Raw genomic sequence first — 17180 nt, forward strand, 5'->3', positions numbered from 1 at the left:
ACCCTTGAAAACACCATTGTTGATTTCCTAAGCAAACACCCTCTATTCTCAGGGTTTCAAATCATCTCTTAAACAAACCAAGACGTTGAGAAAAATCACCCCCCAACAGACATTAATGGGGAAAAAATGTGTAATAATGCTAACAGGTGAAGGCCAGTCCCAAGATAATTGCCTCTGTCGCCATGGAAACCACAGTTTGATTCCTTCAGGGATTTTCTTGGAGCCCTGCCGGCTGGGGGAGTGGGTGGAACTCTAAATTTTACACTTTAACGCAGCTCAGGGCCAGCGAGTCACAGGACGACTTGGCTTTGAGCTAATCCCAGCCACCTGCCACCATGAAAAAGGCTTGCAGTTCCTGAAGGGATGGAGGGTTGGACCAATCTCCAGGCATGGCAGCGATTCGCTCTCTCACTGTGTCTCGTTAGCATGCAGAGGGGTTTTCATTAATGTCGGTGGATACTGCCGCCTGCATGTTCTGTGCACTGAGGGGCTGGTTCCTGATTACGCACAGATCTGTCCCATGGCACAACAGACTCAGCCTAGCGTACTGAGAGATGGTGCAGAGACTGAGAGTGTTTGCCACTCCATCAGCTAGCCGGCAGGCACCCGACAGGACTGGTCAAAGACCAAATGGCTCTGCTCCTGAGGGAGGGAAGAGTGGCCCTGGTTGCTGGGAGAGAACAAGTGTGACAGGGAGCCATGACCCATTACTATGGCTAGAACAAACACACAGAACCCCAGATAGATCCCTCAGCCCCTGGGAGATAAACACCCTGGTAGCCCTAATCACAGAGAAGTCCGTAATTGCCAAATGGCCTAAATTCATTGGCTATGCATCAGTGGCCTGGGATTCGGTCATCTCCAAGGGAGCAGCTGTCCTCACCGCAGGATTTCCTTTTGGCTGCGTACTTGCTCCATCCGCTGGTGCTGGGTGGGTTCCCCCCAGAAACCTCTCCCAACAGCAGTGCTGGAATGCCGGCATTTCTGGCCAGGAGTCAGCCAAGCGTCCTGGCGAAGGGGGAGATGTAAGAATCCGGTTTGCAGGCTGCACAGTTGCTGTTGAAAGCTAGTCCTGTGTGCTGTCATTGACTAGGTCTTACCAGGCTGGAGCGCAGGGGCACAGTGGCTATTTCGGGATCATTTCCCTGTCCGGAGCACCTGCGCGAGGTAGGACTGTCTTTTCTGCACCTCCTGGTCCAACTGCTCTTTCAGCGAGTTCATCTGGGGAGCATGGGGCTGTTACGCTATGGAGAAGCTCGGTAACACGTCCCCATGGGGAGAGTGATTCCTCTAGGGATGTGCAAGGATCTGCTTTCTGGGGCACAGGCATCCCCCCAAGGGAATACTGAGCCAGAAAAGAATATCCTTCCCGGACCTGCACTGGGTGCCTGATTCCTGCAGCCCTGCCCCTCGCGCAGTATACAGCAGGGGTGAAAGGCTCTGAGATCAGAATGGTGCCAACAAGGGCAGTCGCTCCCCCCGACACTTCACCAACCACAGTGCCCCACTCTGCCCCACCACCCCCAGTCCTGCCTGACGAGGCCTCTGAACCAGCTCATTCAAACCTGGTGCCCATGTGGTGCCAGCACCAGCAGCCAGGGCTTTGCCTCCCCCACGGCTCCTTTTAAGGACATTACAGTCATATTCCTCACCACCTACCTGATCCTCTAAGCCCTTGACACGCTGCTTGTGGGCTCTCTCTCGGATCTCCAGGGACCGTTCAGCCTGGAGCTGGGCGCTGCGCAGCCTCTCCGTCTCCAGCTGATGGCGTGACATCACCTCCATCAAGTGCTGGGCATGTGCCCGCTCCAGCTCTGTGATCTGGGCCTAGCACGGGAACACAGGCAGGGACGTCAGCCAAATCCTGCTGGCACCATGTGCCGGGCCATTGGGCAGTGCTGGATGAGCACTGGGCCTGGACGCTCCTTATTGTTAGCTTTCCCTCAGGCTGTTTCCACTGGGCAGCGCTTCCCTCGGACCGTCCGTTTCCAACAGCCACGTGGGGCTCTGAGGCCTGGCTGTCGGGCTCACGAAAGGGTTACGCTGCAGCCATTTCCCCCTTTAATCATCCTGCACTGCTCACATGGTGTCTGACCCCTAGCTCTCTCCGTGCTGGCTGTGCTCAGGTCCCTGCCCTCTCTTGAAAGCCCATTGCCGGGGCCAGGCAGTGGGCAAGCACACGGAGACCTGCTCCCCAGACACCTTCATAGCTGCTGCCTCAGCCCTGGACTCGTGTCGCTTTCCCTCTCAAAGAGGGGAGTGCGTGGGTGGCAGCGCGCGGTGTCCTCTTGTGCCCACCCTGCTCAGAGCAACCATGTCCAAACAGCACTGTGTCCTGCCAGAGCAGCTCTCTGGGGAATCCACATGGGGAGAGCAACAGCTGGGGCAGCAGGGTGGGAGCTGAGGAGAGCTGGCCCCTCCAGCAACTCTGCCTGCATCCAGGCCAAAAGACTGCCTGCACCCCGTCTTCTAGTCAGGGGAGCCAGGCCAGGGAGAAACTCCTGGATCAGAGACCCCTGCAGGAGCAGAGACCCCCCAGCCCTACCCTCCCCCTCCCCCTCACAGGACTGGAAACCGGAAGTCCCCCCACCCGGGCACCTGGCCTCCTCCTTCCCAGCACGTGAACTGGGGGAGGGAGAAGTTTCCTGGGCAGAACCTGCTCCCAGCAGATGCCTTCGGAGTCCCCTGGGCAAAGATGATGCCGTGGGCTACAGCTTCCTACGGTCGGGACTCTAGACATCGCTTGGACTCTGCTGAGCTCCTGTTTGCTCCTACCTGCTCCCTGCCCAGTTCCTGCCCACACCCCCTGTGCCCCTTTCCCTCCCTCCTTTCCACCCTCCCTTTTCCTACTCTCATGAGCCTTCATCTCATCCCCTCACCCCAGGACAGAGGAACCCTGTAAGGCGCCCTTATTTCCTTAGACAAACCAGAGTTATCTATGGGCTGACCTGCAGCTGCTGGTTCTGTCTCAGGGTGTCCTCCGCCTTCTTGTGCAGACTGCTCAGCGACCGGTCCAGCTGGTCCTTCTCTGCACCAAGCTGCATGGCACCATTTCCTTTCCTGAACGAGTCCCGCTCTGCCTGCAAGGAGGAGATGCATGGCAGGAACCCTCACGTCCCCTCTGGCACACACCTTGCTCAGCAGTTCCCAGTGGGCTGGGATTTGGAAGGTCTCAGGGAAAACCTGGCCCTGGCAGCTAGCACATGTAGCTGGCTTTGGCTGCCCAGAGTTGGGCGTGCCACTGGAGGCCAGGGTACCTTCTGGACTGGCCGCTGCTGAGTTCATCATTACTGCACTGCCTAGAGGCCCAAGCCCAGGTCAGGACCCCCTGGTGCCAGGTGCTGCACATACACATACTCAGAGACAGTTCCTCTCAAAGCTTCCAATCTAAACAGACAAACCAGAGCAAAGGGGGGAAGGGAAACTGAGGCATAGAGAGGGGAATTGACTTGTCCAAGGTCACTAGGGGACGCAGGACTAGCACCCAGGTCCCTGCCTCCCAGTCCAGTGCCCCTCCACTGGACCACCCTGATACCTATGAGAGGTGGAACTGAGGCAGAGGACTTCTCTGTCCCCCAGGATCCTTTGTGGGGGAGTGATAGCACAAGAATCTTGGGGGAACCAAGGGGGCAGCAGAAGAATCACTGGAGGCGATACTGAGGGAGCAGTCTGACGGGAAGTGAGCCAAAGGGAGGAGGACGGTTCCAGGGGAAGGGAGGGAGCAGCCAGGTCAAAGGCTGCGTGTAGACTCAGCAAGATGGAGATGGCCATGAGACCTGGTCTTGAGACCTAGCCAAGAAGAGCCAAGGAAACCTTGGTGAGGGAAAAGCCTGTGGCGTTGAGGGGGCAGAGCCCAGGCAGTGGGAAGGGAGAGCACAGCAGGAGGGGTTGAGAGAGGGAGAAGGGAGTCCCAGAGGGGTGGGAAAAACTCAGGATGATCAGCACAGGGGGGAACAGTGTGATGAAGTGGATCGTGGGGGCAGGCTGCGGGGGATGCCACGACAGAGCTGGAGGACACACAGCAGGAGAAGGAGCTGTCAGGGATGGGCCTCGCGGCCCCGAGCTCTGGACTCAAATCAGCTTCTCGGGAGTTTGTTGAGGTCTGAGGTGCCCTTGTGCAGGCGAGATCAGCCGCTCCAGGAGTGCAGCCGTGGTAGCCAGGACAGCGCAGTTAGTGCCTCTGCTCCAGTGGCGCTTTCAGCATCCGCACACTCTGTGCACCGAGGCTGGAGCTCCTTCAGCACCATGCTACAGCAGGCTGAGCTCCCGAAGGGCAGAACTGAGCCTTGAGAGTGGGCGATGCATGGTGATAAAAATGGCTAGTGCAAGAAGGGCTGTGTCTCGAACCCCCAACCACGAGAAGGCCCCCAAAGGCCTAGCACTTAGGGCATGGTCTGCGTGGAGACTCCTGGCTGGGCAGGCACCTACATTACCAGCAGTCTCTGCCCTGTGTGAACAGAGAAAAGCCTCCAAGTAGCCAAAGGAAGTCCTGTCCCTTTAAAAACCAATGAGCGCCTCCTGGAAGAAAATGTTAAAAGGAGAAGAGAAGAAAGCAAAATCCAAAATAAATAAACGGCCACATCCGGATTTCCCCTCCTGAGACACTTCGAGAGGGTTTTATGAGTTTGATATGAATTACCCTCCCTGGCCATTTACAGCTGATCTTCTGGAACTCATTAGCTATTCTCTCCCCACCCCCCAGCCCAGGGGAAGGGGTTGAGCATGGGGAATAAAGGGGCACCATGTAAAAGCTATTTCATGCTTGCTGAGACTCAGATACAGCCTGCAATGTTGCTTTTCCACAACAGAAAAATATCACATTTCCCTTCATCCGAGTTTCTGCAGCTAGAAAATCCATTAAGGCGCCTGACGGACAATCCCTATTCAGCGCCAAGCCCAGCCAGCAAAGACATACCTGGCTTTCCTGCCTCTCCGGCAGACCCAGAACAGAACATTTCCTAGCCTCTCACACTGCAAGCATGTATCTCAGAGGATCCCCAGATGGGGCATTCCCTGCTAGCTAACACTACGACATTAGACAACAAAACTTAACTGTTATACAGAATTCACCACATCCTCTGCAGGGGGAACTGGAGAGTCAAAGGGTTAGTAATGGCCTCTTGCACCTTGTACTTCTAGGATGATGGTTTGAACTCAGCTGTGATCTAGGGAGAGCTGATTCAGTCCAGCCTTGAGAAGGTAACCTACCCACACAATTCTCACCCTGGAACATGAAGATCTGCTAATGTTGCAGCTCAAGATAGCCCCAAAGCCAGGTGTTCTCCATCCCAACAGCTGGATGATGACAATGGTACTTCCTTCTCCAAGCGTGCAACCCAGTTGCAGCAGAGACGACTGCTTTTGGAATGGCTTCCACAGCAAGAAATATTATTGCTTGGTTGGATTGGTTCGCCTTTCCTTGCTGATATTTCTTGGGATTTCTAATGTAAACCCCAGTGAGTTTGCTCATTATAACAACTTCTTTAGCACCAAAAGGGCCCAATCCTGACATGCTGAGAATAGCCCCAGCAGGGCAGTGAAAAGGAGCAAGCAAAGACAATGAAGGTGATGGGCTGAAGTCGTGCACACTGCCCATTAACATGCCTGCACATGCCTTCTCCCTTCTCCATCCAATGGCTGCTGGACTCCCTCTCTGGATTGGGAACCAGGGATAATGCAACTGAATGTTGGACAAATGTTCAAAAGGAGCCCGTTGCTGGGTTGCAACAATAGGGTTACTGGAATTCCTTCTTCCCTAGTAACCTTAATGCTTGTATTTGATCATTCGTGACAAATGGAATGTAATTTAAAATGTGGGGATGAGGGTTCTGAAATGATCTTTGAGGATGGTTTTCTTTTCTTTTCTTTCCTTTTCTTGTGCAATGTTTTGTATAAATCACCAGCAGACAAGGGACTGGTCAAACTGCCCCACTGCAGCAGAGGGGAGCCCTTCCCTGGAGATCAATAGGCTTTTCATCATTGACTTCCGGGGAAGCACAATTGCACCTGTTTCACCCTGACGGAGGCAGTCACTAGGATTAAACGATGTAAGCACAATGCAACAGCTCTCACCATCTTGCTTTTCTTCCTTACCAACCTCATTTATGCTCCTTCTAGCACTTTCAGGAATGTATTGTAGTTACTCACCCACATCCTACCCAATTCATTATAGAAGGGGCACAATTCAGGGAGGCTGAAAAATCTTGTGGTTAAGACACTGATGCTAGCCTCAGGATCCCTGGGTTTGAATCCCAGCTCTGCTATGTGAGATCTGGAGCAAGTCACCTAATCTGTCTTGGTGCCTCAGTTCCCAAGGAGATAATGCACCTTTCTTTCTCCTTCTCTTTGTGTATTTCAATTGTACACTTTTCAGTGCAGCTACTGTCCTTCACAACGTACGTGTGCCGCACCCTGCACAATGGGACGCCAATCTCCTTTGGGACGAAAAGCACTACTGCAATAATGAGACGTGAACAGAAGACTAATAGTCTTTCAGCCAGCATTGGCGCTGGTATCATGGAGCATTATGTATCTTTTTTACTTTCCTTCACCTTATTTCTGAGTTTACATAAGGTGAACTGGAAGATAATCATGATGACCAAGAGTGGACAATTCAATATAGATCACATTCTCCTCTTCTCCCTCCTGGTGTTAATGCAGAACAACTTGATTATTTCAGTATGGACCTTTGAAATAAATCTCTCTCCGATAGCATCACCAGAATTATCTTGTACACTCCCCAGAGTCGAGAAGCGTCTTGTGACTTTCGTCTCAGAGTAAAATAATTAAATGACTGTTCTGGTATTTCATTTTCACACTGTCCCTTAGGATCACAATAGAATTATAGAAGATGAGGGTTGGAAGGGACCTCAAGAGGTCATCCAGTCCAACCCCCTGCTCAAAGCAGGGGCAACCCCAACTGAATCATCCCAGCCAGGGCTTTGTCAAGCCGCAGCTTAAAAACCCCTAAGGATGGAGATTCCACCCCCTCCCTAATGATGATGCCATGATGATGGCACCAATGCGATGCAGTGTACACCAACAGAAATGAAGATTCAGCATCCCACTTGCATCCCACAATCCACAACTGATGTTGCAAAAGGAAACCAAACAGGTGGCTCTACCCTCTGCAGAGCAGCACTCTCATGTCCCACCTGCACACGCCCCCGCCAAGCATGCTTACGTGGGAAAAGAGGACAGTGGTTGGACTACCTTGTGCGAATCACACTCCTTAACACATTAAATAGAAAGAAGCGACAGTTACGGAAAACACAGCCAGAAGTGACTTCCTTTGGGTCAAATTCTGGACCTGGCCAAAACCCAAGGATCTGGACTGTATGTTGGGAAGGTCAGGGGTGGGGGCGGATGACGACACCCTTCCTGACACGATGGAGATGATCCATGGCAGTTACCTCTGGGCTCCCTTCTTCAGGGGGAGAGCCTAGCAGATCTACACCAATGCAGCATGAAAGTACCACTCTGTCCTTGGCCTCCTCCCCCCTTACTCTGAGCGCTCCCATGGAGCTGTTCTCAGGGGTCCTGGGCCCCCATTCAGGGCTCTCTATGTCGGCCCACCTTGCAGTCACCTGATCTATGAGATGGGAGTGGGAAGGAGAGCAGAGGGGTTGCGAAATGCTGACCGCTTTCACTTAGTGCTCCTAGCAAAACACTAATCCACACATGTGGGACATGCTTGTGGCCAGTCCATCAGGTGCAGAGCCAACCTGCCCTTACTCTAATTAGTGACCTCTTCTTCAAGAGACACCCCATCCCTCACCACAGATCCCTACATGTATGGGGCCCAACTTGGCTCTAAGTCACTCTAGTCTCAATCAGAGAGGACTCCACGGAGCTCAGTGAAGTGACACCAGAGAGCCAGGAATGCAGCTGGGAAGGGGTTTCACTTGCTGAGTACAGATCTGCTCCATCTTTGTTACCAGACCTCCACTGGTAAGTAATCAAGCCCTTGAGCAATTGCTTCCAACAGAGATTTTATCACCCATTGAGTTGCTGTACAGCTCCATGGACACACCTCAACACAGAAAACATTAAAGAAACAATTCCCCTTTTCTCACCACGCCCCAGGCTCCGAGGCGCCTTGCTAGCTAACATCCAGGTATTCCTAATGGGCAAATTTTCCTCAGCTATCCATCTTCTTTTTTTGAGATCTTCTATGCCATGGGTTATTGTTCCTCCCAACCAAATGTTTGAACTGGCATAGAAGATCAAAGAGAGAATTTCCCTCTCCTAGTAAAGCCCCAGATCAGAACATGCTGGGCCTGATTTTTACTCTTGTTATCCATGCAGTCACCAGTTCCCATCAAATGGAGCCTTTGCGGCCACCCTCCTGGTTAATACCTTGTTTGTGCAGACCAAGGCAGACTGCTGCATTTCGAGACCTTCAGCGCCAGAGCCCACTGATGTAAATGGGTGTCACTCCATTGGCATCAATGGCCAGATTCCCGGCTGGTGTAAATAGGCGCAGCTCTACTGATGACAGTGGGGCAGATCCCCAGTGGGGTCAATCAGCATAGCCCCACTGACACCGGCTGTGGATCTGGCTGGAAGTCTCTGTGTGTCTGAGAGGAGAGTAACTGCAGGGCCCACTGCAGAACACTCCAGGCTGTGTTTGCTCCACAGCTGCTCACCCCTCCTTGTTTTTAAAGGGCAACCATCACTATACAATGGCAGGTTCCCCACCCCGTGCCCTGCCCTGACCCCTTCCTCCTCCAGTAAGGGACGGTGTTTCCCCATGCAAGGCATAGTGCCTTCCTTCACCAAGGAGCCCGGTCAGAGTCCAGTCCTTCACACTCCATGGCCCAGCTTCTCCTGGTGGAGCACTGCAAACATCTGACCATGGGAGGATCACCCCATGGAGGGCATCCTCAGGTTGTGCAGAGTTGACAGAATGGCTCCTATGCCAGCCCAGCTCCCTGTGGCCAGCACTGGGGATGGCGCCAGGGCACTCTTGCACCTGGTGATCCACAACTGTTGCTTAGGCTCCTTCAGACTGCTGGCAGCTGCAGCAAGTTAGAACAGCTCCCCTGAGGCTTGCCCTGAGGGACCATCCCAAAGCACTGCCAGCCCAGGGTGTGCAAAAGTTACACCGTGTGAGTCTCCTCTGCAGCTGAGGCTCTGGGCCATATGGATAGGAGGTTCGATGGCATGTAGTCATTTCCAGGGTGGAGGAGGAGGCCATTCAGCAGACAGCATACTGTGCAGCACTGGATGGAAGGGAAATTTTGGTCCTGTGGCAAACCCATCCTCTTATGGAAAGTGCCATGAGACGAAGCAGTCACTGCTCACAGCACACAAGTAAGGACCTGTGGTTGCCTCCATCTATCAGACAAGGAAACTGAAACACAAGGAGCTGATGTCACTCCCCCAGGTCACGCAGTAAGTCAGGGGCAGAGCCAGGGGAAGTATTAAGGAGATCCTAGCTCCCAATATTGCACTCAGTTCAGACGATGTGAACACATCCCATCATCCTCCATCCCCTCTGCAGTGGGTAGCTCAATCTTCGAGGACATTCAGTCTCTGATTTTTTACTCTGAGTCAGCTCCCATGGGATTGCTTCTGCACACAGCTCTGCGTGTCATGTTCAAGTTCAGACACCATCAAAATGGTTGGAAATGAAGCAATAAAAACTATAAAAACATCCAAAAGGAGAGTTCTGCATGAAATGGTGTGTGTGTGTGTGTGCGTGTGAGTGGGTGGGTGGGTGGGTGTTTGGGGCAGCAGGGGAATGGAACAGCAGCCGATTAAAGATACAGAAACTTTTATACACTAATCTTTTTGGGTAGAGGGGTCAAAAGTCAACCTGAAACTGCTTGTATTAAATTTAGAAGACGGTTCCAGCACATGGTTTGGATTTTGCTTCCTCCATCACTAGAGCTAATTAGGCCAATCCCAGAGTGCCCCTGCTGATACCTAACACATGCGTGACACAAATTATTCCTTCAAACTGGAATCAGTGCCTCAGAGCTGAACATTAGCTCCTTCTCTAAGCAGGAGAGGAAACCAGGTAGCCAAGAGGCACTCACACATGTGTGTGCGCACGCATGTGCGTGTGTGTGTGGGAGTTTTGGAGGGAGATTACATTTTAATGAAGAGTTTTGAACTCATTATCTGGAGTACAGTCAAAGAATGCGAGAGCAATAATCATGTACATAAATGCATGTGGTGGGAAGTTACTGGATGGGGGCCAAGAAAACAAAGGTTACTGTAACACACATCCAGCGCTCTCTCTCTCCCACTCATAGAATTCTGCCCAGCCTTTGTGCTTGCATGGCGATGTCTATTCGATGTTATGTGACTGTGGGACTGCACAGAGCCCGACTCTGCTCTCTCTCACACCCGTTTGTCTCCACTGACTCCACTGCTGATGTGCTGAGGGGAAGGGAAAGCTCACAGCTATGTTACACTATGGCTCGGGTTCAGGAAAGTGTTTAAGCACGTGCTTAATGTCAGTGGAATTTGAGCATATGCTTAAATGTTAAGTACGCGCTAAAGCGCTTTGCTGAATTGGGTTGCTTTCCTGGGGTCTATATGCAGGAATAGACATTGTCAGAGGCCAACGTGTGTGCAAGTCTGCAACATCTTTATCTTCCTATCTAGACAGAGGACCGTGTGCACACAGCCACACGTTGCCAAAGGCAAGTGTGTGTGTGTGTGTGTGTGTGTGTGTGTGTGCACATAAACTGAATGGGCCACGTGTGGCAAATCGGCACACCTCTGCTGACTAACAAAGCCCAGGTGATTTACACCAGCGCAGCGGGGGATCTGCTCCCATGTGTGTATGCTGGTGAACACACACACTGGCACATGTATCAGAATGAAGAAGATAACACTTCTCCCTTGCAGTCCACCTTATATTTGCACGCAGACCTTTTGCAGATCAGCATGGCTGCGTTGCCCTCCCTTTGCACTGTGTTCATGATGGGTAGGGGAATGCAGAATCAAGCCCGCTTGCCGAATGCATATGCTGATAAAGGCACCACTGGCAGGGTCTCATCACTTGTGTTACTGAATGTTTGTACTCCAGTAGTGCCCTGAGGGCCTGGTCAGGGTCAGGGCCTCAGTGTGCTGGGTGCCGTACAGACACACGACAAGGCCCACCCCAGGGTGCAGCAGTGAATGACGTGTATGATGGGGTGAGCCAAGCTTCAGGGCTGGAGGAAGTGACTTGCAGAGGGAGAGAGGGACACAGGAGTCCGGAGTGGCGATAAGGCAACCAACAAGTGAGTCAGAAAAACGGCGGGGTCTGGAACAGGGGACTAGAGAGGTCACAGACACGGCTGGGTTGCAGCTCGTAACAATGCTAGGCGAAGGGGTGGGTGCTGGCGGCTCCAGGGCAATGAGGTGGTGGTTGAAGGAAGGGGCCATGGAAGGTGCAAGGTCAGAAACGGAGCAATATGAAGGGGGGAGCAAATGGAGAAAATGGCCTGTAGTTGAGCAGGATTGCTGAGCGACGGCTCGAGGAGGCAGGGCTGAGTGAGCGGGATGGGGCCCCAGCGGGGAAGCTGGAGTCACTGAGGAGAGGCCGGCCAGGGCACCAGGCCCGACAGGACTCATCGGGAGGGTCTGGTGGATGGTAGCTGACACACGGGGGAGGAGAGAAAAGCTGAACAGGGTTGTACTAGGACAGCCAGCCTGGGTCAGACCAATGGTCTGTCTAGCCCAGTGTCCTGTCTGCTGACAGTGGCCAGTACCAGAGGCGTCAGAGGGAATGAACAGATCAGGTGATCATGACATGATCCATCCCCTTGGTGGGGAACAGCGGGAGGGGGAGGAGAGGAGCTTCTGGCCCCCTTGCCTCTTACAGACCTTCACTGACTTTGCTGCTTGTATTTCTGTTCATAGATATCTATGAATGGGCAGGTCCTCCACTGAGCTCCACGGTCTCACTGATTTCCTCTTGCGGAGGATCCAGCCCTGGACATTGCCCTGTGATGGCTGTACTGGTATTATGCAGCCCTGCACAGGCTTCCCTTCCTGTGTGTCTGCACGTGGAATACACAACCCCAGGCCTGAGACAGGTTGTGCCCGTCTGCATACTTGGCTGTGTTTGCTGTGTCCGATCTAACGTCCATTGGTGTCTTTCTGACTCCCCCTACAGTACCTTGCTGAGGGTTTTCTTCAAGGCAGAATTGTCCTGCTTCAGCCGGAAGGCCGATCGCTCCATCTCCTTGTTCTCCCCCTCCATGTGGGCTACAGCTCGCTGCAACGTAGCCAGTCTCTCCTGGAGAATGCTGTTCTGATCCTGCATGTTCTGCAGCGATGCTACAGCCTCCTGCTCGCTCTGCTGCTGACGAAGGACTATCTGTGACATACCCAAGAGATGGACAGGATAGGCCTCTTAAGGACTGAAAGGCTTTGGGACCAGATTCCCAGCTGGTGTAAATCAGTGTAGCTCCATTGCTACACCAGGTTACACCACCAGATGGTCAGGCCCATGGCTGTCAATTGAGGGTGGGGAAAACTTGTAAGGAATTATTATGCCTATTAAGAGTTCAAATCCAGGCCCCAGCTCAATAGAGTGGTTGCATTTCAGGGCTAATAATCTAGTGTGATGCCTGTACCTCTGTGCTCGATAACAGCCCGTCTCCTTAGAGCAGTGACATGTAGGCCTATGATTTGCAGCCAACAATGTCTCTGTCATGTGTTGAAAGCTGAGCACCAAAATCCACAGGTAGGCACCCACACAAGTGATCCGATTGCTATGGGAGCTAGACCCACGGGAATGCGATCTAAGCACCACCCGAAGTCTGAAAACGTCGGCCTACTCCTTTTCGGAGCAGCTATTTCCTATCTGTACAATTGCCCTTGGCATTCCTGGAAGCCAGCACTAAGCAGGCCAGTCTCTGGTTAACGACTACATCTGTGCTCGAAGTGGTGAGTGTTGCATCACACTTCAGGCATGGTGAATACAGGTTTATGGGACATTCCAAATGGAACGAAGGTTAAAAACACGGGTCCAGCTCCCCGCTGGTGCAAAGCAGTGTGGCTCTGTTGAGTTGTGCGGCGTATTATGCAGTATTTCACTGTTCCATGTAACAGGACAAAATGGCTATTGCCATACTACAAACTGCACAGCTGAACATGGGCTGCTGTGCTACACGTGTTGTGCTACGGGGTGCTAAGGGACACCCTGCCCTGAAACGGATCCCAGGGCAGGAGAGAATGAGATGCAGCCCAACTTGTCCTCAGGCTCATTCTGATAACAGCTGCTCGCAGTTGTGCATCCCACGCCTAACAGAAGGCAGGGAACAGAAGTGGGTAAGATATGGTGCATAGGGCCCTGATCTCAGTCGGGGTCCCCAAGGTCACTTGTCTTCAGGATCTGAAGCTCCTTCTGCTGTTTTTCTGCTGCGTCCTGGGTAGAAGTGGAAATAAATAACCCCTGGTGCACAGCTGCAGTTTGGGGGGTGACATATTTTCACACATGCTAGGGCTGAGGAGCCCCATGCTGCTTTGGGATTGCTGCTGTGCAGATTGGGGCTGATCTATGGGACACAGTCTCTGCTGGTGTAAACTGGTGCAGCCACAGGAAGAACTGTGCCAATTTACTTCTCCACAAAATGGGACCCAGCAATTTCAGAGGGGATGGCTTTGCTGCTCCTTCAGTCACAGAATCACAGAAGATTAGGGTTGTAAGGGACCTCAGGGACTTCAGTGTTTGCATATCTGCTTTCTTGTCTCAACGTTTTCTCTTTGGGCCAGTTGTGCTCTCAGTCCAGCAATGTAAATCTGGAATAATTCTACTGCAGTTAGCAGAGCCATTCTAGCTCTACAGCACAGTGCTAGAGCCAAAGGCAGGGCCTCTACCCCTACCCATCTAATTTGTCTGTCTATCTTGTTCCCTCTTGCTGGCTTTCTTGTTCCACCTTTTGCTGTCTTCTTTCCCGTAATACATACAAATACCTAATTAAATACTCGCCTGTATTTATATAGTGCCTTTCATCCCACAGGACACCCATTGGGTTTTACTAACAATTGTACAAACAGCTGTTACTTCTCTTATTTCTTGGTTGCTGTGCCAGGGCAGACAGGCCCCACACTGGCAATGAAAGGGTTAAGGAAAGCCTGTGCCCCCAGTTGACACCCCTCCCCCCCAACACCTGCAGCCAGTGTCAGGCGGAGAGAGAAGTTAGAAGGTGGATGAGACCTACCCCCGGGAAGGAGAGCAGAGCTCTGCTGCTTCCTTGGTGAGGGCACCAGCTCCAGACCAGAGGCTAAGCAGCTTGCTGCATGGAGCCATGTGGTGGGTGGGATGAACAGGTCCAGGAAGACTGACAAAAAGGGATTAGTCTCACAGAGACAGGCCTGGAGCACAGGGGTGGGGCCGTGCTCAGTCTACGGATGACCCTGGTTTTGAAGTGCACTGTTTTCTTTTTTGTCTTGGACTCTCACACCCCAGAAAGGGTAAGACTCCAGTGTGCCCTAGCTGGGGGAAGGGGAGGGGGGCAAAGGCACTATGGCACCAGATCTGGGAGGGATAACACCTGATCCCTGGAGACCCGCACCACAAAAGAGGGTGCTGCCTAGACAACCTTGTGAAAGGTGCAAGTGCACAGCAGCTGTTAACAGACAGGAGCTACACTACACCAAAGGACAGTGTGGGAAGTGAAGACTACTGTATGCAGCTGAAACTGCACGGAGCCAAAATCTACTTACCCCAGTAGGACCATGCATGCACACAAGCACTCAGCACACAGTTCTCAGCAGCACAGGGCCCTCATCCCCAGGGGAGGACATTTGCTGAACTAACTCAGAGGAAGGCGACCTACCTCCCGAACCATCAGCACCATCTCCCGCAGCAGGCTGGGTTACTTGGAGGGCTCCCAGCCAGCTGCTGACCCTGCTTAGTTGGATGTGAATGTCTGCGCTCTTCCCCCTCCTCCCATCTTTCTTTCCCTCCCTATTGGTACTTCCCCCTTGCAATGACCCAGCTTCCCCCCTGGAGTTATGTACACTGCCACACTGCCCCCACTTTGCTAAGTGCTCTACACGTGCCCCATATCTCAATGGGCAGAGGAAGCAGTATTATGGAGGGGAAACTGAGGCCTAGAGAGGCTAAATGACTCACTCAAGGGCACATGGGAGTCTGTGGCAGAGCAGGGACTTGAAATCAGATCTCCTGCCTAGAGCCTTTAGCTCAAGGCCATCCTTCCTCTCTCCCCCACTCACCTCCTGCAGGTGCTCAATCTGAGCCTCCAGCTCCTGGCACCTGAGCTCCAGCTCCCCCAGCTGGTCCTGCAGCACGTGCACGGTGTCTGCCAGGCTGTGGTTCTGCCTCTTGCTGTCTGACAGCGCCTGCCGCACAGAGTCCAAGTGCTCCTGAGAAGGAAATTGGTCACTCAGAGAACCCAGGCACTGACTGCTCCCTTAGCCCTGTCAGGTCTGCCTGTTCTTAATGCATTCACCTGTCCCGTCATGTGTGGAATGAGACTATTTATTGTATATCCCAGCACACAGCTCTGTTATTGCAGATATTCTGCAGGCCAGATCCCCAGCTGGGATGAATCGGCCTAGCTCCATGATTATTCTCTGTGATGCGGTGCCATGGGTGTGCATGGCCTTGCACATACATAGGAGAAGGAGTCACTCACCTTGTGCAGTAACAATGGTTCTTCGAACTGTGTCCCCCTGTGCATGCTCCACTGTAGGTGTGCTTGCATCCCTGCACTGCTGATCGGAGAATGTGGGCAGCAGCGTCCATTAGGCCTGCACACGTGCCGTCTCTCCTTGTGTTGTGCCACGAGGCTAGCCAGTGTGGGCAGGCGAACCTCCCTTCGTTCCTTCTCTACCGCAGAGTCATTGAGGAGAACTCTGAGGTAGAGGGGAGAAGGGTGGGTTGTGGAGCACCCATAGGGCCACACATCTCGAAGAACCATCGTTACTGCACAAGGTGAGTAACTTCTTCTTCGAGTAGTGTCCCCATGGGTGCACCAGGGCAGGTGACTCCCAAGCAGTGCCCTTATGGAGGGCTGGGACTTCAGAATTGGGTCAATTACAGGTGACAGCACCATGGAGCCGAAGATGGCATCAGAGACAGAGTCCCCAGTGATCACACAGTGCTCTGAGAAAGTGTGGACTGATGCCCCTGGCACTGCTCTACAGATCTCTGAGATAGGGACATCCTTGAAGAAGGTGACGGATGCGGAGATCGACCACGTGGTGTGAGTACGAGTAGAGTCTGGAGGGGTCATGCTGTGAACTTGATAACATTGTCTGATGCAGTTCGAGACCCACTTGGAGAAACTTTGGGCTGATATTGCTGAGCCCTTGGATTGCTCTGCAATGGAAAGGAAAAGCTTGGCTGACATCCTGAAGGCCTTCGTCCTGTCCAGGTAGAAGGCCAGGGCTCTCCTGACATCTCGGGTATGAAGTATGGCCTCCCTGTTGTCTTGGTGAGGCTTGGGATAGAAGGTTGGAAGGTGAATCAATTGGTTCATGTGGAATGGGGAGATTACCTTAGGGATAAATTTTGAATACGGCCTGAACGTAACCTTGTCCCAGAAGAATACCATGTAGGGAGGATATGCCATGAGAGCCACCATTTCACCTATTATCCTGCTGAGGTGATTGCTATCAGGAAGGCCATTTTCATTGATCAGTACGTCAGCCAACAGAGGGCCACGGGTTCCAAGGGAGACCTAGTCAGTCCTTTCAGTACCAGATTTAGGTCCCACATGGGGGTAGGAAGTTGAGGTTGTGGGAAGAGGTTTACTATACCCTTGGGGAACCTTTTGGTAGTTGGGTTGACAGCACTGACTATCCCTCTACAGGTTGGTGAAAAGCTGTTATAGCTGCTAGATGAACCCTAAAATAGCTTAGGGATAACCCTGACTTCTTAAGGGTCTATCGTCTAGGATATGTGGAAGAGCTACGGGATGTTGGGGAGATTTCTTGGGATGTGCACCAAATCTGAAACCTGGGCCACTTCTGCAGGTAAGTGTGTCATGTTGAGGACTTCCTACTGTGTAATAGAACCTCTTGGATCTCCTTGAACAGGAACTTTCTATATGTTGGAACCAAGCAGAAGAAATGCCTTGGGGCGGAGAATCCCCAAGTTGGGAAGTAGGGTGCATCCTTTGTTCTGAAAGAGGAGGCGCGGAATGGCTAGAAGAAAGACTGGTGGGCACATTGCGAGCCATGACAGAGAGGGGTGCCAGGTC

General features: G+C 52.6%; 1 protein-coding gene across 1 annotated transcript in view; it reads right to left on the reverse strand.

The window, feature by feature from the left end:
* Window positions 1-881: 881 nt before the first annotated feature.
* CROCC2 (ciliary rootlet coiled-coil, rootletin family member 2) overlaps window positions 882-17180 on the reverse strand; it is an 87983-nt gene continuing 71684 nt past the window's right edge. The window contains exons 32-36 of the mRNA XM_067539021.1: window positions 15190-15339; window positions 12122-12322; window positions 2949-3080; window positions 1660-1827; window positions 882-1221 (exon numbers count right to left, since the gene is read on the reverse strand). Coding sequence (XP_067395122.1) covers window positions 1138-1221; window positions 1660-1827; window positions 2949-3080; window positions 12122-12322; window positions 15190-15339 — 735 coding nt within the window. The 3' untranslated portion in view covers window positions 882-1137. The remainder of the gene's footprint in view (window positions 1222-1659; window positions 1828-2948; window positions 3081-12121; window positions 12323-15189; window positions 15340-17180) is intronic.

The sequence above is a fragment of the Emydura macquarii genome, unplaced genomic scaffold (assembly GCF_026122565.2).
Source record: "Emydura macquarii macquarii isolate MOO-44397 ecotype Brisbane River unplaced genomic scaffold, CSIRO-AGI_Emac_v2 contig_499, whole genome shotgun sequence".
Lineage (NCBI taxonomy): Eukaryota > Metazoa > Chordata > Testudines > Chelidae > Emydura > Emydura macquarii.